At 44.0% G+C, this 21,253-nt stretch overlaps 1 protein-coding gene and 1 long non-coding RNA gene across 4 annotated transcripts; both read left to right on the forward strand.

Annotated features, from left to right (window-relative positions):
* Positions 1 to 333: 333 nt before the first annotated feature.
* Positions 334 to 17,084, forward strand: LOC123164855 (uncharacterized). Of its 3 annotated transcripts, XR_006482662.1 has the most exons (16): positions 334 to 793; positions 878 to 1,037; positions 1,279 to 1,456; positions 1,676 to 1,719; positions 2,218 to 2,322; positions 3,914 to 4,056; positions 4,177 to 4,269; positions 4,734 to 4,836; positions 4,962 to 5,187; positions 11,787 to 11,915; positions 12,466 to 12,601; positions 12,691 to 12,847; positions 13,660 to 13,784; positions 15,092 to 15,428; positions 15,529 to 15,633; positions 16,679 to 17,084. It is a non-coding gene; the product is annotated as an uncharacterized lncRNA (long non-coding RNA). The 3 variants fall into 3 exon arrangements; XR_006482659.1 differs by lacking the exon at positions 15,529 to 15,633 and having other exon boundaries at positions 336 to 793; XR_006482660.1 differs by lacking the exon at positions 15,529 to 15,633 and having other exon boundaries at positions 336 to 793; positions 4,180 to 4,269.
* Positions 17,085 to 18,494: 1,410 nt separating this feature from the next.
* Positions 18,495 to 19,259, forward strand: LOC123164866 (uncharacterized). Its single transcript, XM_044582471.1, has 2 exons — positions 18,495 to 18,889; positions 19,054 to 19,259. Exons 1-2 carry the CDS (start codon positions 18,592 to 18,594, stop codon positions 19,077 to 19,079), a joined length of 324 nt encoding a protein of 107 aa, XP_044438406.1. The 5' UTR covers positions 18,495 to 18,591; the 3' UTR covers positions 19,080 to 19,259.
* The last annotated feature ends 1,994 nt before the right edge of the window (positions 19,260 to 21,253 follow it).

Raw genomic sequence — 21,253 nt, forward strand, 5'->3', positions numbered from 1 at the left:
CGTGATCCACGTGATATAAAGTGTTCACCGTCGGATCTAAAAGAAAATGAATGGATCACCTAGAAAGAGGGGATGGAACCGTGGGAACCCAAGCCTGACCAATCAAAATCATTCCCGAAAACTCATTTGCTCCCGCGCGGCCGAAAACTCATTCGCTCTCACATGGTTCGAAAGCTCCCTCGCGCGGTCGCCCGCCCACGCCAAAGAGTAAAAAGTTTTCAAAGAGACGAGCGGGAAATCCCCGGGCGCGCGGAAATGAAAATGGTTAGGAAGGAGAGGCGAAAATCCAACCAACCCCACCCTGACCCAAGTCCAAACTCACCCAAGCCGTTGCTGTCTTCCTCCTCCCGACTCCCCCAACCCCAACCACAGCCGCCGCCGACCACCTCTCTCTCCCTAACCCCACCGGCGACTGCCTTTCCCCTGCTCCGCCGGAGACCTCCAGGCCTCCGCCCTCTACCCCATCGCCGGCGCCCCCCACCCTCTCCTTCTCTTCATTGGGAGGCCCCAGCACGCACCGCCACCGCGCCCTCATCCTTCCGCGTCCAACCTCCGGCGCGGCCCGAAACTCTCTCTCCCTCCCTCCTTCCGCGTCCAACCTCCGTACTGGTTCCGCTGCAGGGCCGAGGCCTCACTGGGGGCTTCTTCTTCCTGACGTCGTCGCCGGAGCCATGGCGGTGCCCCGTGCTTTGGGGCCGGGCTTACCTCCATAAGGCAAATCTTGTTGCGGCCTTCTCCTCCAACCTCGTTGGCGCATCACCTCTGCCTTCTCCTCGTTCTACTGTTCCCAGAGGTATGCGTTATATTCCTAATTCCGCTTGTCCAATCAGCACATGCTCCCGGCAAATGGTATTTTACTGTTATTGCTTTGCGCTAGGGATGGATCCACTTGTCCGCGACATGTCTGACAATATGCCATGGAGGCGGGCTGGCGGCCAGCTGGCTCGGTATCCTCTGGTGAAGACCGCGACCACTAATGCAACCAAAGAGATAAGGAATCGGCCCTTCAATTAATCTCTAGCTTGTTGTGGACACAGGTGAGAAAATTACATGATTTTGTCGTGCTAAACAAAAGAATCACATGCTTTTCAGTTTCAGTCTAGCTTAGTTTTCTTAACTGGAGATGGATCTGGTGCGCGGTCCTTATTTGGAGAAGCTTAGTTGTTCTAGTGTGTCAACTCGCAAACTTTTCGAATATCTGAATATCTTGCATGATTGGCTTCAGTTAACACTTGACACATACAGTGTATATAACCACAACTTTGGTTGGAATTTCAGCGGTTCAATTCAAATTGGGGAATATGCTTGGATGAAGCAGTTATAGAACCACAGTTCAGCAGCAGGATTCGGTCGGTACAGAAGAAAGAGGACAAGTGGTTCATCGAGGTGCGCGGTGCTAGGGTGTTCCGTTGGGCGGACCCGTTGCCTTTTCGGCATCCGCTACATAACAACCATGGTGAGCTCCTCCTCTTCCTCTGCTCCCTGCCTCCGGATCCTTCGTACAGAATCACTTGTAGTATGGAGTTATTTTGAAAGAGAGAGATCCTGGAGCAGCCATCCCTTTATTGCTTCGCTGCATGTCATATGACCACCGTTTTATTGTATTTATTGTCGCACATTTGATGCTAGATCTTTTTGTATAATTGTACCTTGACAAAATCTCTGATTATTTCAGGTACCTTCCATAAGGAGAAAAGAAAGTGTGACAATAAAAAGGAGGTAAGAGGACTCCCCCTATTTTGATGCTCATATTGCTAGTGAGCCATACTTTCCCACATCTTTATCTGGTCTTAATCTGTTTGCACAATCAAGCTTCGACTATTAGTTGTCATGTCATTGCAATATAATAGTGATAAAAAATATTTTCGGATAAGTATTATTGTGGCATGAGCTAACATGGGATGTTTGGCTCATTTCATCGGTGATCCTCCCTCCATTCCAATGTAATCAAAGTTCTAGCTCTGTCCTAATTCAAACTTGTTTAACTTTAACCAAGTCAAATGTATTGGTTTATAACAGCTATCACAGGACTAAGATGGGCATATAAAATGTCATATAGTCCCTCCGTAAAGAAATATAAGAACGTTTAGATCACTACTTTATAATCTAAACGCTCTTATATTTCTTTACAGAGGGAGTAACATATTGACATAGTTACTATACATGAGTACCCTTTTCTTTTGTGAAGGTTAACATATCCTTTTCTTTATGTTACAGTGCAACAAAAAATCTGTTGAACCCCGATGAAGACCTGGGACGCAGGGCAAGGTGGAAAAGGTGGCCGTGGGAATTATTCTTCACGCCAACTAAGCAACTCCAGTGGTAAGCTTGCATTACTTTGGAGAAAGAATGAATTACATGCTTTTCAATTTCAGTTTAGTTTTATTTTCTTAACTGGAGATGGATGTGCGGTCCCAATTTGGAGCAGCTTAATTGTTCTAGTGTGTTAACTTGCAAACCTTTCGAATATCTGAATACTTTGCATGACCGTCTTCAGTTAACACCTGATAAATACAGTTACTATAACCACAACTTTGCTTGGAATTTCAGCGGTTCAATTCGAATTGGGGAATATAGCTTGGATGAAGCAGTTATAGAACCATAGTTCTGCTGTGAGATATATTACCATATTAACGATGCTAGCAATTTGAACTGCACATTGCAAATAGTAGTACTTTCCGCCCATCCATAGGATGTCTGCTATCACTTACCTCCTTGTACTCAAATGCATCATCTCTTGATTTTTTATTGAACGACATAAAAGTTTCTTGGTGAACAAATGCTAACAATAGCACACGACACGACACAATACATTCTTGTACACACTTCACTTCTTGGGCTCTCCGTGCTTGCTCTTGGGACATCATCTGTCATGTTTGAAGCAGCACTTAAACATAGCCTACATTCTATTTTTGCATTGAATTTGAACAAATATTCAGTTTTTTCAGTTAAGAGAAAGTAAAGGTTCAGACTTTAGACACAAAGATGACATATATATTCACTTTAAGCACTAAGTGTTCAATTTCTTCACTGATTATGAGCATATACATTCAGTTTATATACTGAATATGGCATATACTCCCTCCATTCCAAAATAGATGACCCAACTTTGTACTAGCTTTAGTACAAAGTTAGTACAAGGTTGGGTCATCTATTTTGGAACAGAGGGAGTATATTCAGTCTATTCACTGAATATAGGCAAATATTCAGTTTTTTTAGTAGATGTTCATTTTTTCCAGTTCAAACAGAGTGTAAAGGTTCAGTCCTTTGCACTGAACATGATCTGTTCTTCCACCTATACAGCGCAGATTTTCACACATAGGAACAAAGAGTAAATATTCAGTTTTTTTCCACATATAAATTCAGTTAAAACAAAGTGAAAAGGTTCAGTTTATGCACTGAATATGATTTGTTCTTCCACCTATCCAGAGCAGATTTTCACACATAGGAACAAAGTGCAGAGGTTCAGTTTTTCTGCACATATATATTCAGTTAAAACAGAGCGTAAAGGTTTAGGTTTTTCCCCTTAGATCACCACATATCTCACTTTAGTTAAGGAGCATAATCGTTCTGTTCACCCAAGACATGCGATTTTTCTTTGTAAACCAACTGCAGCTATAAACTGCTTTTCCATTTTCTATAATTTTTATGAAAGTTTATGCAATTGGATCACTTCACATCAAATTGAAGTTTTCATCTCTATTATGCTAGTAGATCACTTCACCTTAAATTTCAGAAGTAGATATAATATTATGCTAGTGGATTCTGATTCCTCTCCATTCCCTAGTATCTACAGCCCATACTACTGTTCACTGATGCCTAAAACTATTTAACATGCTGTGCTTTCTTCAGAACTGTTTCTCCCAAACTTCCTATATTGTCATAAACAATTTTTTTGCTGTTATATACACAGGTGTGGAAGATATCCATTGGTGGTCAAAACGGATGTGCCGGTGGATGGTCGGTTTGAGCATGTCGTTCTTTCCTGCAATGCCACAATGGACCACGCCATTTTTTGGATCACGCCCTCCCTGCTCCAGCGTCGAGGACAGGAAGGTGAGCTACAAAGCTGCTCCTTTTGCTTCTGGATCCCTTCCGAGGACATGATTTCTTTCTTTTTTTTCCTTTTTTGATTTGAGCTCAACATTTGTTATGTTTTTTCTTGTCCTTGTCCAGCAGCAACAGGATTACATCGGTACAGCAGAGTACAAGCGGTTCATCAAGGTGCGCGGTGATAGGCTCTTCTTCCTCTGAGCCATAATAGCCATGGTGAGCGCCTCTCCTTCCTGCCTTTCTGAATATAGCATTAGTCTGCCTGATACAAACTTGCTGAATATATATGAAGCTCTTTGAGCAGCAACTGATACTGTAGAGTATATATAGCTCATGTTCATGTCATGTACAGCACACCCAACCAAAGTATAGAAAAATTTGATACTAAGTTGCAACAGACAGGGAAGAAACTAAATGAAATCTTAGCAGGCGGGTAGGGTAGCATAGCTTTCCATAACAGGGTACTATACACACTGAATTACTCTTGCGCAGCTAGCTTAAAGCTAAGTTTGTCTGAATTTTGTTCAACTATACCATCGGCAACTTTCATGATTTAAACAAACTGAGACCTTTATACATGCTTGCTTGTGATTTCGAAAGAGTAAATTAACTGCATGATTTAAACAAACCGAAATCTTACCTTTTCTTCTCCCTCTCCTCTTGGTTACAATCTACTGCAGAACTACAACATCAATGGGTGAACCCCAGCAGCCTTGGCAAGCGAACAAGGCTTAGGACGCCTGGTCTCTCCATTGACCACTTCTGTGGTGAAATCTCCAGCTTGTAAGTGCATTGCTGTTCTACTGTACCATGAAAGAACTATATTCTGAATGCTTCCCATTCATGGCATGTTCCACACGAGCCATGATATCAGTAGATGTTCACACTGTTTATTGTGCTCCTAACAGGAGGCTTAATGGCAACACCCTGTCTGGCGCATTCCCTTCATCATTGGCTAATTTGTCACGCCAGCCAGCAGCGAAAGGAGCAGCCTTGTTGCTGGGCATACCACGGCGCGGAGACGACGCCGTTTGGCACAAGTTTGGTCGGCGAAGCAGTTCTGCCTGCTCTGGCGCTCACTCCGACGCCTCCCACCCTGCTGCTCTGGGGTCTGCTTCTTCACCTCCGGCACAAGTAAGCTGTTGGTTCCCCTCTGCCCTCTCATGTTCTCTGTCCCTACAGTCATCGAGGCATAGAAAATTTTATGCTGGGCACCATGTCATGTCAATGTTAGTGTTCCCACATCGTTACTGACTTCTGTGTATTTATTACTGTTTGTAGTTTGGTGAATGATATGTTCCTCCATGTTGGCATCTTGGTACTGTATCGTAAGTTATGGTGTTAGCGAAAGAACTAGACTAATTAATGCCACACAGATAAGTTGCTGCATTAGTATAGTTAATTCAAATCTGTTTTCTTCCAAATCGACTACTTGAGGCAACACTAGTAGCTGGAAGTAATATGAATGTTGATCTTTATCCAGGTTCTGTAGTTGTAGTTAGTGGTGCTTGAAAATGCACTTGATGTGAAACTAGTGATTCTTGCTTAGCTGTGGTTCATTTGCACGCTATTAACTAGTGACGTTGCTCACAATTTTCTTGGGCTGAAAGTGTCGCAACTCTCAAGTAATAACTGTAGTGGCCTTTTTTGCGGTGCTGAAAGTGACTGTAATTACTCGGGTAATGAAGTGTCGTTGTCGAGGAATCATCCATGCCATCAATGATTTGTTGTTTTATGATGATGCATCCCTTTGAGCACCTGGCTATATCCCAGCTATCATTCAATAACTATGTGGCCGGCGGAGTAGAGCAAAAGTGACCCTGGTCTATGTTATAGCTTATCTTTGTTGTTGTGAATTTATCCGGTTAGTAGGTACTGTTCTGAGCCTTGAGATATTGTACAGGAAGTTAGCAGTGTTAGGAATAAGCAACTTGTATTCCCATGAGGCCATAGGCCGATATATATATACATGTACAGGTGTGGAACATATGCAGGAAACCCCTTATACAACGGGATAAATACAAAGGGGTACATGACCTATATTATAACTCTAACACCCCCCCTCAAACTCATGGTGGAGGAACAACACTGAGTTTGGAGAGATAAAAGCCATGTTGCGCTCTAGTCTGGGCCTTCGTCAGGAAATCCGCCAACTGTAACTCGGAAGGCACATACTGAAGAGCAATAACCTGATCCTGCACAGCAGCGCGCACATAGAAAGCATCAACACCAATATGCTTGGTGAGCTCATGCTTCACAGGATCGCGCGCAATGCTAATAGCACCTGTACTGTTAGATAAGAGCATAGTCGGTGTAGTGACAGAAACACCAAAATCCTGAAGTAACCACCGTAACCAAGTCACCTCTGCCGTCAAAAGAGCCATAGCTCGCAACTCAGCCTCAGCACTCGAATGGGAAACTGCAATCTGTTTCTTCGTCTTCCAGGCAATGAGAGAACCACCAAGAAAAACACAGTAAGCAGAAAGTGAACGGCGATCAGAAGGATCACTAGCCCATGTAGCATCCGCATAGGCCTGAAGCTGTAAAGAACTGGAGCTAGGAAAGAAGAGACGGTGAGAGATCGTGCCCCGAAGATATCGGAGAACACGAAGGAGATGACTATAATGAACCGATGTGGGAGCAGAGACAAACTGACTCAGAATATGAACCGGATAAGAGATGTCCGGACGAGTGACAGCTAGATAAACAAGACTGCCAATGAGATGACGATAACGCGTCGGATCAGGGAGAGGATTACCATCAGTAGCACGGAGGTGAACATTGAGCTCCATAGGAGTCTCAACAGTGCGCTCGTCAGAAAGAGCAGCACGAGCAAGAAGATCCTGGATATACTTTTCCTGGGATATAAAAAAGCCATCAGAGGTAGAAGAGACTTCAATCCCAAGAAAGTAGCGAAGAGGTCCAAGATCAGACATAAGAAACTGCTCACTAAGATGGGCCTTTACAAAGGCAATATACTCGGGGTCATCCCCAGTGATGACCATATCATCAACATAGAGAAGAAGAGTCCGGCCACGAGGAGAAAGGTGAATAAACAATGCGGGATCATGAGCACTCGCTGAAAAACCAGCAGTAGTGACCACAGAAGCAAAACGCTCAAACCAGGCGCGAGGGGCTTGCTTAAGGCCATAGAGAGAGCGACGAAGACGACACACCATGCCATCAGGAACAGAATACCCAGGTGGTGGCTGCATGTACACCTCCTCACGCAGCTCACCATTAAGAAAGGCATTCTTAACATCAAGCTGAGATATAGACCAGTGGCGTGCAGAGGCAACAACAAGAAGTGTATGAATAGTGGTCATATGGGCCACAGGAGCAAAAGTCTCGTCATAATCACGACCATGCTCCTGCTGAAAACCACGAGCCACGAGACGAGCTTTGTGACGCTCAAGAGTACCATCGGAGCGAGTCTTAACCTTGTAGACCCACTTACAAGTGATAGGACGGACTCTGGGAGGAAGAGAAACAAGATCCCAGGTACCAGTGCGTTCAAGAGCAGCAATCTCCTCTGCCATCGCAAACTGCCATTCAGGATGAACAACAGCCTGACGGTAAGAAGTTGGCTCAAGAATAGCAGCACCAGCGGTGGGAAATCCAAAGCGATCAATAGGCGGACGAGGACGGGAATGCAAGCCATAAGTAGGCTGAGAGAAGAGGACGACTCATCCAAGGAAGCATCCACAGGTCGTGAACGACGAGTGTAATGCTGAGGAAGAGATGGAACAAGAGAAGGAGGAAGCACCAAGGTAGAATCAGGGGGTGGCGACGAAGAAGTCACCGGAGATGAAGGTGGAGAATCCGGTGACATGCTAGGTGAGGAGACCGGGGAAGATGGTGGCGGCGAATCGACGAGGGGTGGAGAAGCAGAGGGAGTGGAACGAATAGGCACAGGCGCGACGGGAGTGATAGGGGAGTCAGGAAAAGTGAGGAAAGAGATATCCTCCACTGAAAAAAACGAGGAAGATGGGCGTGGGTAAAAAGGACGAGACTCATCAAAAGTCACGTCTCGAGAGATACGCATCCGACGACCGACAGGATCCCAACAACGATAGCCCTTATGCTCATCACTGTAGCCTAAGAAGACACACTCAACAGACTGAGCGGTCAGTTTGGTGCGTTCGCGAGGGGCAAGAAGAACATAGCAAACACAACCAAACAAGCGAAGCATCGAATAATCAGGAGAACGATCAAACAGACGCTCAAAAGGAACACCACCCTGCAAAGCAGCAGATGGCTGAAGGTTGATGAGATAGACAGAAGTGGAGATAGCCTCGGCCCAAAAATGAGGCGGAAGAGAGGCGGCGATCATCATAGCACGAGCCGTCTCAAGAAGGTGACGATGCTTGCGCTCAGACACGCCATTCTGAGCATGAGCACCAGGACAAGAGAACTGGGCAAGAGTACCCTGCTCAGCAAGAACACCACGCAACATCGTAGAGATATACTCACCAGCGGAGTCAGCACGAAAAACACGAATGGGTGAAGAGAACTGAGTATGAACCATGGCAGCAAAACGCTTATAAATAGACAACACCTCACTACGTGAAGTCATGAAATAAAGCCATGTGTAACGAGAAAAATCATCGATGAAAATAATATAGTATTTATGACCACCTTTCGAAGCGGAAGGAGCCGGACCCCAATCAGAATGGACTAAATCGAAAGGACGCTTAGACACTGACTCACTATGAGAATATGGTAACTGAGTCTGCTTGCCAAGACGACAACCCTGACACTCTAAAGAGACATCTCCTGAGACAGACCCTAGAAGACCTCGACGAACTAAAGACGATAACCGAGAACCACACAGATGACCAAGTCGATGATGCCATTGCTTGAAGGAACCAGTAACAGAGGCGACAACAGCGGAGGGACTGGCGATGGTGGTGGCAGCGGAAGGAACATGAAGCCAGTCCAACTCCCAAAGACCCTGAGAATCACGGCGGCGATGGCCAGCCCCAACCAGAGTGTACGTGCGACGATCCTGGACAGAACAAGAGTCAACATTAAGGATGACACGACAACCAGAATCAGTAAGTTGACCGGCAGAAAACAGATTCATGGTAAGTCGAGGAACATGAGCAACATCAGGAAGAGAATAAGGAGTGGAAAGATGGCCTCTACTAGCAACAGAAAGTGGAGTACCATCAGCAGTGAAGACATGAATAGGAGAATCCAGCGAGCGAAGAGAGGACAAAGCGGAAGAATGAGAAGACATATGAAAAGAAGCTCCAGAGTCCAGAACCCATGGGAATGTACCTGACTGTGTAGAGGGCGGGTGCTCAGTGCGGGAAGCATCAGTCACAGAACCAGCAGTACCTGTCGAGGAAGAACCTGAAGCCGCGAGCAGACGCTTAAGTCTCAGAATATCCTGCTCAGTCAAAGCAATGGCTGAAGCTGGCGAGGGAGATGACGAAGTCCCTAAGGAGGATGATCGCGCCTTGCGCATGTGTTTCCGCTTTGTGTAGCACTGGGACTCAATATGACCATCATTGTTGCAGTAGTCACAATGTGAACGGGGGCGACCTGAGCCTCCAGAAGGAGTGGGCAAGAGCGGCGGAGCACTCGAGCGAGAATGGGGCGGTGCAGCAGGTGGAGTGGAAGAAACCCGAGTAGCGAGCACAGAGGGAACCTCCAGCAAACCAGCACCACGTAGGCGAGTCTCCTCAGCACGAATCTCTGAAAGCGCCTCCATGAGAGAAATACGGCCACGAGCAAGCAACTGAGCACGCCGGGGCTCAAACTCCTTACGGAGCCGAGACATGAACTTGTAGACGCGATGAAACTCCAAATCGGCCTGGACAGCCTGGCAGCAGGGGCAAGTACGACAACCAGCACTGCGGAGAGAATCAAGCTGGCGCCAGATAGCAGAACTCTGTGCATAAAAGTCATCAACAGTAGAGTCACCCTGCTGAAGAGCATGCTCCTGACGAACCACAGAAAGGTATAAGGCATCACCAGAGGGCTCATAGCGCTGACGAAGACAGGTCCACATCTGGAAGACAGTAGGAAGACCCAGAAACTCAGAAGCAAATTGAGGCAGAACACTAGCAGTGAGAACAGTTGCAGCACGAGCATCATCATCAAGCCACTGGGTGTAAACAGACAAAGCACCATGATACGTCTGAAGAGCCTCCTCATAAGCCAAAGCCCTCTCATCATAGGCACGATCAGCAGCCTCATCAGCAATCTTAGCTGCATCCTTGGCGGCCTGATTAGCATCCGTAGGAAGAACCAGTGGAGTCGGCGGAGTAGGGGCCACCGGAGGAACCGGACGTGGCGGACAGCAGACCTCGCCAGAAAGAACACCCCAGAGACGGATGCCACGCATGTGAATGCGCATGAAGCCAGCGAACTCGGTGTAGTTAGTACCATCGAAGATCACCGGACAGCGAGGGACAGCAACATAGCCCGATGCAGCAGACATTTTTTTTAGCAGAGATCAGACCTTCCAATCGGGAACGGGATGCTCGATCTGGGCAGAGAGATCGATCGAGGCAGTCGGGCAGGCGTCAATCAGCAGGGAACGAGACCGGTTGGGGAGCGGAAGGTGCGGCGCCGGCGGCCTCGGCCTCGTCCCTCCCCGTGGCGCTGTTCTGCAGGAACCGCTCGGCACAGCGGGTCCTGACCTTCGCGGCGACGGCGGAGAGCTGGGTGAGCGGGCGGCGACGGATCGTGGTCTCCTGCCTGAACTGCGTCCAGTCGTCGGGGCGGTCCGAGAGCAGCTGCAGCGACGGACTCGAGCGGGAGGGAGCGAGGAGCAGCCTCGAGCGGGAGGGAAGACGAGCCGGACTGGAGGGACGGACGGCGCGACCGCAAGCTGCAGCGCCGGGCGGGAGGAGCCGTCCTGGCAGCGCCGGGCGGGAGGAGACGAGACGCAGCAGCGGCACCGAGGCGAGATTGGATCGTAGCACGAGTTGCGCGTGCGAAAAAAGAGACCTAAAGCTCTAATACCATGTTAGGAATAAGCAACTTGTATTCCCATGAGGCCATATGCCGATATATATATACATGTACAGGTGTGGAACATATGCAGGAAACCCCTTATACAACGGGATAAATACAAAGGGGTACATGACCTATATTATAACTCTAACAAGCAGTACACACATTATGTTTTGTTCACCGTTGGTGTGCATTAATTAGGTCAGAATAACGATGCACTTTGTATGGGTGTACCCTCCACGTGAGATGCTATCAGTCTCGCTTAATCGTGATCCTTACGCTGAATATAGGATGAGGATTTTTATATGTTTCTTGATGATTCAACTAGCCCTGTCAAGTAGCACTGTTGTTTAGCAAGCATTGTAATGTTGATTTATGTTTACTGCTAAATAATTACAATGGTATAGTGTCTTCGGCATTCTTTGGCTGTTGAACATTTTGTCTGGTGAACTCTTGAAGAAGAGTTAAAAGACCATAATGCTAGTTCAGAAATGAGATGTGATTTACTGTAGCATTATTTCCAGGAACTATAACAATTAATCTAGTTGGAGCATCGGGAAGTAGTTTGTGCGTGTTTTTATTTATCTGTTGTTGTTGCTCACTTGATATTCTACCAGCAGCATCGTTAACTTTACATCTCTTGATCTGGATCTTTCCATATTGTTGAATGTGTTGATCTAGAGCTAAGAGTATATGTCAATCAAGTACTTCATGTCTGCTAACAAAATTACATATGGTATCTAACTGTGGTTTTTTTTTTCCAGAAAATTGACGAGCTGAGAGGTCATGCAAGGCATAGCATAAGTGTATGTGTTTTCAGTGTATACTAACCCGACACCTACGGGATGAAGGTGGCTGCATCGTAACCTTCATGGCCGGCTATGGGGGTTCTGGTGAGTGCCTGATCTCCTTCCTCTCTCCCTGTGCCCTGAGATGGTCCGGTCATCGAACCAATGATTTAGGGTTCACCTATGTGACCTTGCTGTATGTAGTGGTGCTCTTCTGGCCACCACAATCTCGTGACTGTGATGAGCTTGCTGTTGAAATTGGTTCCTATGCTGGTTAGGCCCTTGTGCTACTGTATATACTAATTCTCGGGGTTTGATATTTATTTAGGATCTTGGCATGCTACTTTTTATGTTGTAGAACTTGATACAAAAGGAACAAGTCTTTTTACCGCACTTGCTCTAGGGTTCAGTTAGGTGTTGTTGGCTGCAACTTGATAGTTTAAGTCAACATTGAGCGGATTTAATTCTGGGTTTTGCACCACAACTTGGTCCATAACATGTTTGTTGGAGTAAAGGCTGGAACTTGTATATCAGTGTAGGGATGTTTACAGTGAGAAAGAAAGATATTGTATTTTTGGGTAATGCAGGATGTTCTGGCGATCTTGGAGTCACATGCTTGCCTTGTTTGCTTACTATCTGCTTTTGGGAAATGTAGGATGTTCCTCTTGCCTTGTGCGATTTCTCAGGGAGCAGTGCTTGGAATGGGCTGATCCGGGCGTTGATGCTTATTCTGCTGACTCTTTGACGGCCAGCCCATACGCAGTTCGAGGCACACCATAGAGCTTGAAGAGGTAGCTGCTTAATTCATTCATTTCAGTTTTCTCATCGTAATGAATCGCCAATACCCGTTCATGAACCTAGATTATTTTAATATGTATAGTCTCTTGAGGTCCTTTGGCTGGAAGGACATGGTTTCAGCCACGACAAGGTGCCATGGCGGTAGCTCCTTCTCACCTTGGCTCATAGATCCAACAGAAGCACCCTCCAGGCTCTCCTGTGGCTCTTATGCTTGCTGGCTGGATTGGCAGGAGCTACAGGTAAAATAGATCTCTCTACTCAGCTCGGGACATTGTGACATGGTTCGTTGTTGCCCACTGTTTCTCAAGTTGTAAGATCGAGTGTGCATCTTCTGTGCATACTCAACTTTCCAATATGTATACTTTGTTTGGGTTCTCGGAGCCACTTCGAATATTGAGTGAGTACCTTCTGTTCAACTACAAGAAATCACCATGAAACATGAGCGAAAAACACCATAAAGCTATGTTTTGGTGAAACTCGAGATGTGAAATTTGAACGGATTTGGCTTCTATATTCCCACATGTTTCTTTTTTGGATATGAAATGTAGGGAAAGGCTGCGTACAATAGACCCAAGTGGTCGGACCCTTCCCTGGACCCTGCGCAAGCGGGAGCTACATGCACCGGGCTGCCCTTCTTTTTTGGATATTCACATAACCTGGTAGAAGTGTGCTAGACAGATAGATAGGAGAGAAAACTATCAGCTCTTGAGCTTTTCTTTAGAGGAGTTTCTTTGGAACCTGAATCGTATTGTGCATGTTGTGGTCTATAAGGTGCATATCTACCAGAAAAAATATGGCCATGAAAAGTTGAAATCATTTGACCAATTTAAGTTCTTTCTTTTTCTGCACAGAACTTCATTGAATTGTAAAACACACACTTTGAATTACTGTTTCTCGCATATGAATGATTATTTCGGTTAATTAGTAAATGTTTCTATGAATATATGTGACGTTGCTACAGGTTGTTCAAGGCATACCTTCTTCCTTGATTGTTCGTCATGGTTTAATCATTGCCCCGATTTGAACAATTCTTTACTTTATTGTTGAACAGCACCTCCGGTGGCATGGCCATGGGGATGGAGAGTATAACAGGATGGGCAAGCAAGGACATGTCTGCATTCATCAACTTGGGTTCTTCTTCTTTGATCCGATGGCGTGCCCCAGGCATCCATTCTGGTAATTCCTGATTCTGTCCAACTTGCTCTTGGATTTGGCCTTCGAGCTATGGCCGCTCTATCTGCCGGCCATCGGGCCTTCGTTTGGCCCATCGCTTGGTGTTGGTTCCATAGAGATTGATTGATGATGATGATTTGGTTACCACCCCCCCCCCCCCCCCCCCCCCCCCACAAGTATAAACCTGGGCTAGTCGTTTTGGGTTACTGTTGAACGTGATATTGTTTTGGTGGTGTGGATCAGTTCCGGCAAGTGCCTGGATGTTTTCTTGTTTTGTTGGGTGCTAGCTAGTGTTGTTTATGAGATTAATCAATTGGCATGCTTTTGTTTATTGATATGGAGTAATTTTGTTAAAAGCAAGGCCAATGTACTAGGTCTTGGTATTAGCTTATTTATTTCCTGAGTTGGCCTGGTATATTAACGACATGTTCATTGTTATGTTGCGAAAATTTCTAGCAAAGATTCTATATTACCCATGTGACTGATGGTGGCAAGCATGTCAAGATATAAATTCAGGTTGAACAGTTTGAGTTGTAAGCAGTAGAAGTTTACATGGCCGAGGCATGTACACAGCCTGGGGTGCATGCTATCCGCTATGGGAGTGTGGTTGGCCCATATGGGTTCAAATCATTTTAAGTCAAATGGTTTGGTTGTGAAGTAGGACTTGGAGTGGGGCGGGTTGGCCTCTAGGAGTCCTTTTGTATGATGAGCCCATCTATCTTCCTGTATCCATTTCAAAGTAGCCCAGAAGTGAAAACTAAATTATTACAATGAATCCTTTACATATAGTCCAATTTCCTGTTATTGTAGATGGCACCGGGAGAAATGCTCTTATTGGTACTCTGTGCTTTTCTTAGTGTGGCCAGTTAATATTTTGAAATTCATGACAATAAATACATGTATGTTGGGCAGAACTGCTTTTTTTTCTTCGAAATGACATGTTGGTTATCGGAGGATTCATTAGTCTTACTACAATACCCTTTCAAAAGTAGTGTCACTGCATTTGAGAATAGGTTGTGGGGTTAGATATTGCAACTTAGTATCTTGATCATTTTTTCTAAGGTTTCTTGGATCACTTTGTATGTAGAGAAGCGTAGGACATTTATATTGTACTAGCAATTTTTGCGCAAAGGCATGATCGTTTGCGAGTTTATACACAGGAAATAAGATAAGCATGACTAGTATCAATCATACAATGCACATGTGTGCATTTTCCCTATTTTGAAATTTTACAAGCAGGCTTTACAAACAGAGCACGTGCACCTGAGTCCTGCTGCAGCTGTTTAAGAACACAACTGACTTTTTAACAGTTTGTCAGGTGGCTTATCCAATGATGGTGCATCACAATCTCTTGCTCCCATGGCGAAATATTCGCAGGCTACTTGTCATTTTCCACCTTCAGATTCAAAAGGACTGGCAGATCTTAAGGATACCCCAGAAGAGGTTGTCTTGGATTTAGGTTCACATGTAAACCACTCATCATATCAGGCGCTAGGAGTGGGTAGTTCTGTTTCAGACCCACTGCTTGCACCGCCCCTTCAAGCCCACAGTCATGGTGGTGAGATTGTGGCCAGCAATCATGCTGTCAGAAGCGGTGAGCAGGTGAATATATGGTGGTTTCTGATGATGCATCAACACTTCCGAAAGGTACATGTATATATACAAACACTTTCTCCAGTTGGAACCAGTAACCCATAGTTTGGTTATCTTTTGTTATGTTATTATTAACACATTTTCATGTGTCTAGACACGCCTCAATCTTCTGGTTCATCCTCTACTGTGCTACCATTTGGTAGCAGGCCATCTTCTAGCTACAGTAGTCGCTCACAGTGGCCAAGTGGCTCGCAGAAAAGTACTTTCCAAACTCTGCATTTCTTATTGCAGAACGCTTGCATCTATTGCAAATTTTGCAACCAGTTCTATAAGTCGTGGGTTTATAGCATCACTATTACTGTTTTAAATTTAGATGCCATACCATAGAGCACATGCAGTTATTGAATCACTGTTATGGTGGAAATAGCAGATGCTGCATATAATTTCTAGTACCCCCTCCGATCCATATTAATTGTTGCAGACTTAGTGCAACTTTAAGATGATGATGATGATGTGGTTACCCCCAAAAAGTATAAACCTGAGCTAGTCGTTTTGGGTTACTATTGAATGTGATGTTGTTCTGGTGGTGTGGGTCAGTTCCGGCGAGTGCCTGGATGTGTTCTTGTTTTGCTGGCTGCTAGCTAGTGTTGTCATATACAATGATTAGTTAGTTGATTTCCTCACTCTATCATCATGGTTTCAGTTTATAAATGGAAACTGGTTGCTGGTATGAGAATAATCAATTGGCATGCTTTTGTTTATTGATATGGAGTGATTTTGATAAGAACAAGACCAGTATACTTGGTCTTGGTAACTTATTTATTTCCTGAGTTGGCCTGGTATAGACGTCTAGTAAGACATGTTCATGGTTATGCTGCCAAAATTTCTAGCAAAGATTCTATATTACCCATGTGACTGCTGCTGGCAAGCATTCAGGATATAAATCCGGGTTGAATGGTTTGAGTTGTAAGCAGTAGAAGTGTACATGGACGAGGCATGTACACAGCCTGGGGGTGCATGCTAGCCGCTATGGGAATGTGGCTGGTCAATATGGGTTCAAATCATTTAAGTGAAATGGTTTGGTTGTGAAGTAGGACTTCGTTGGCCTCCAGGAGTCCTTTTGTGGGTTGCTTTGGTAGTTTGCATAGATAGGGTGGGTTGGTTACAGATTGGATTCCAAAACCATTCCCCTTATTCTTTCTTCATGGCCATGGTAGAAAAAATTGTACATTCTTCATTTTCATAGGAACTTCTTGTAACTTTGTAAGTAATAACAATCTTGCTCTCACTCTCTGCCTATTTAGGGGCCTGGACCGCAGCCACAGGAGGGCGAGAAGACGAACGGGTGGTGTAAAACTGAGTTTGTCCTGGTGTATTGGTTGCTGCTGAATGTGATGTCTGGTGGTGTGGATCATCAGCTCTGGGGGCAAGGGCATGACTGATGCATTAGCTGTGGTGTAACTGAAGAAGGACAAACAGACGTCTTCGTGATGAAGCCTGAGGTCATGACGATGGGTGGGAACTGTTCGTTGTCGTCAAGATTTGTTAGTTTGTCTTGTTGTTTTCAGAATTGTAGTTGTGTGATGCATAGGAGTAGGTAGTAGCCCTTAGAAATCAACCATCCTGGTATTGATGGTATAGGAGGAGACAAAGCACACAAGTTGTATTTCTACTCTCATACGTGGTATATCAGTTATAATGCCATTCAAACCACGTATGTAAATAAATTTTTTAGTAGGTATATGCATACCCACGTATGTATATAATTTTGTTAGTAGGTATATGCATACCCGCGTATGTATATAATTTCGTTACTAGCTAGAACATAGAATAATTTATTATATACATACCCGCGTATTAGATACTCATATTGAATTGTTAGGAAACAAAAAAGAACATAGTAGTTCAGAAAATAATTTATTGGGTATATAATACCCGCTTATGTGCATAATTTCGTTAGTAAGTATTTGATACCTGTATTAGATAGTTAGGAGACAAAAATACGTGTATTAGATACCGATAGTAGGTCAGAAAAAATAAACAATAATACGATTTATTGTATGGCAAGTCTTACATGCCTAATATTTAAAAATGGAAACAAAATGTAAGAATGGAAAGCCTTGCATGAAGAATAGTTAGGAAAGAAATCAAACAATCATTGTGCAGCGATACCTATCTAAAACAAGCAAGGTGCCTGAGCACCTAGGTGTCCCAGATAATTTACCTATAGGGATTGACTATTCGTCACCCTGGGTGAGGAATATTTATTCTTCACCCCCTCTATTTTACCATCAATGCACCGTAATTTTACGTTCCGTAAGTTTTGTCTTATTTTCGACATAAAAAGAGACCGTAATAATATATATATAATTGTCGTAAAAAATATTTCATGTTATGTGAAATTACAAACGTAAAAACATAGTGTAAAATACACATAAACTGCAAATTTTATTGCCTTATGACCTATATTTTTATTTTTTATGCCAAATTTTACGTAGTGAATCAACAGGAATGTAACTATTTGAATTCCAAACGTAATTTAATTATGATATGATCGTAAGATTACCTCGGGTGAAGAATAACTTATTCTGCACCCTGGATGATGTATATATATATATATATATATATATATATATATATATATATATATATATATATAATTAATGTAATGTTGTAGCCTGTAGATATGCAATTAATGTACACATTCATTTTTTTTGATGCAGTACAATACCTTCAAGATATGTATAATTAGTGTAATGTTTTAGCATGTAGATGTGCAATTAATGTACACGTTCATTTTTCGATGCAGTACCATATCTTCATATCTTCAAGATATATATAATTAATGTCATATTGTAGCATGTAGATGTGCAACTAATGCATATATTCATTTTTTTATGGTATAGCTTGTAGATATAGAGTTAATGTGCACATTTATTGTTTGATACAATATCGTATCTTCAAGATATAGAACTAATGTATGATGGAGCCTCTAGAGTGCAATTAATGTACATATTAATTGTTTGACATGGTGCCATATCTTCAAGATATACAACTGATGCATGCGCCCATATCATCATCTCAAACAAGGCTATATAAACCAAGCCATAGCTAACGAAGTTGTGTATCCCACACATTCACAGAAAAGCCACACAAACAATTATAACATCAAAGAGATAGAGAAGGCTCTAGTGTAGCAGATACAAAAGACATAGCCATGGCGAAACTGATGTGCTTATGTTTCATCATCCTCACTATTGTGGTAGCCGTGTCGGCTGACGAATGTGAGGGTGACCGACAGGCCATGATCAAGGAGTGTGCTAAGTATCAACAATGGCCAGCAAACCCGAAGCTAGATCCGTCGGACGCATGCTGCGCCGTGTGGCAGAAGGCAAACATCCCATGCCTTTGCGCTGGTGTCACCAAGGAGAAAGAGAAGATATATTGTATGGAGAAGGTTGCCTACGTTGCCAATTTCTGCAAGAAGCCATTCCCACATGGCTACAAGTGCGGAAGTAAGTGAAATGTATTAAGGGAATTATGATGATCGGTATTGCACACATGCAGTTTTGATATTTGTTATTCTTCGGATTCACACGATTTTCATTTTAGTTATGCATTTTATATGCTTCTTGTGCTATTCTGATCATATGTTGGGTCAAATTGAATGGTCTTGCAGGTTACACATTCCCCCCTCTGGCGTAGTGACCCTAGTATAGTTGCGGGAGGAGAAGCGTTGGTTTTTACATTCCATGTGCCTGGCCTCACAATAGATTTCCTTTCAGATCTGTAATTCGTGAGGCTGTGCTCAGAAAAATTTATGTTAAGCACTTTGTATGAGAATGTTTGTGAAACTAATAAAGCCTTCTCCTCAAATTGTCTAAATTATGTTTGTTCATATATCATATTTTGGTTCTACTAGAAAATACGCCCGTGCATTGCAACGGGAGAAAAACCATCAGATTATGCATATGTGGTAGAGATTAAAAAAAAGTCTGAAAGATATGCCAGGATGAGATCGGGGCCTTTGAAATGTGATTTCATAAACTACGTCGGAATCATGTCATGATGAGATAAGGAACTTCTAAAAAGTCATTTCAAAAGCTAAAAATGTGATGGTCTCATCACGACTTGATTTCCTGAGGCACCACAACAAAATATTTTCTGGCTAAGAAAACTATATTGATGGACCCTACTTGAGCTAGACTAATGAATGATGTGTCTCACCTTCACCGAGGGTCACGGTGTCTACCCTGACTAGTAAAACTATAGTACCAGAATAAACATAGATGTGTATGGCTACATCTAATGTGTAGGAATCAGGGAAATTATCGAAGCTAACATGCACTCATGGGCCAGAAGGCGAGATGAATATATTTGGCTACAACGGTTGAACTCTGTTTATGTCTTCCAAGATTCGTGGAATAAAAACCAGTCTTGTTTATCCATTTTTCCTTGCAGGCATTCTTCTTCCTTTTCCGTAATGGTTGACCAAATCAGAAATACACTCCAAAACTCTCTAATGGCTGAAGAGGAGAACTGCCAAGCACAATCATGCAAAAACAAACAACATACGACTATGGTAAACCGGAATGATCTGATTTCAATTCAATGTTGGATCAACGGATGGCTAAGTTTGTTCCTTTCGGTTCAGTTTTCCTCTCCTCCCGATGTACCACCCTCCTGTTTTTTTTCCTTGTTCATCAATCCCATTTTGGAAGTGGAATCAGGATGCGTGTAACTTCTGGGTCCGGTTCTGTTTTGAACGAGGTTCGGCCCTTGTTTCATTAAAGATTAAAGAAAAACAGGTAGGGGTCTCCCCTCTCAATATTTGTTGCTAAAAAAAGCAACATACAACGGAATCCGACTTAAAATATTACTTGGATAAGTAGGTATTCAGAAACATCTTATTACAATTAAAACTCGCATAGACTAAGGTACACGCTCACCAACATTAATACGATGTGACAAATTTCAGTGAGAACTTCAAACAGCCTGTCTTTGCCTTCACCTACAGAAAACAAAACTGTAAATCCATTAGTCACCTTATATAAAGATACTCTCAGAACCTAATAGTAGCACACATGTACCGATGCATGAACAAGATGTGCGTGCAATCAGCTTAGCAACATAATTAAAAAAGATCTTTGTAATAGATATCATATTCATAGCTATATCTCCTAGGAATAACGATGAGAACAAGCAACAAACTGAATCCTTGAAGCCTTTGGACACTAATCCCTTGGGGTGGAGGTATGGCTGTTTATCACAAGAATAAGGGTGCTACTTGTTAGAGTAGTCATTATGGTATACGACTTCTAGTCCAAGTCAGTTTTGTACCCCTACCCCAAGTCGGTTTGTACCCTCTTATATACTCTTGTATGCCGCACCAAATCAATCAATAAGCAATAGTTTTATTCAGCTTTCATGGTATCAGATACCGGTTCCAGGGTTTAGGGTATGGCTCCGCCAACGCCACCGCCGCCGCCGCCGCCCGGCTACTTCGAGCGCCGGGCCGCACTCATCGCCAAGGCTGCCAACGCCGCGGCCGCTTCTCTCTCGGCCCTCACCATAGCTCCACAAAACTACCCTGCACCCATCCTCGCCGCACCAATATCTCTTGCTGACACAATCTCCGACGTCAGCCCCTACATCCCCATAGTTCTTGATCTCGCCGCCCACAACTACTACCATTGGAGACATCTCTTCGATCTCCACCTCGGCCGCTGCAACCTGCGCTCGCATGTCGCCGCCAACTGTCTTCCCCGCCCCGACGATCCGCAATGGTTGAAAGACGATCTCGCGATCGTCCAGTGGTTCTACACCCGCATCACCACCGAGATCTTCAACATGCTCGATCACGACGGCGCCACCGCTGC

Source organism: Triticum aestivum, chromosome 1D (assembly GCF_018294505.1).
Source record: "Triticum aestivum cultivar Chinese Spring chromosome 1D, IWGSC CS RefSeq v2.1, whole genome shotgun sequence".
NCBI lineage: Eukaryota > Viridiplantae > Streptophyta > Magnoliopsida > Poales > Poaceae > Triticum > Triticum aestivum.

Coding starts and splice junctions, on each gene's coding strand:
- LOC123164866 (XM_044582471.1), top strand. CDS start 18,592: ATGGCGAAACTGATGTGCTTATGTTTCATCATCCTCACTATTGTGGTA. Junction 18,890..19,053: donor ACATGGCTACAAGTGCGGAA/GTAAGTGAAATG, acceptor ATGGTCTTGCAG/GTTACACATTCCCCCCTCTG.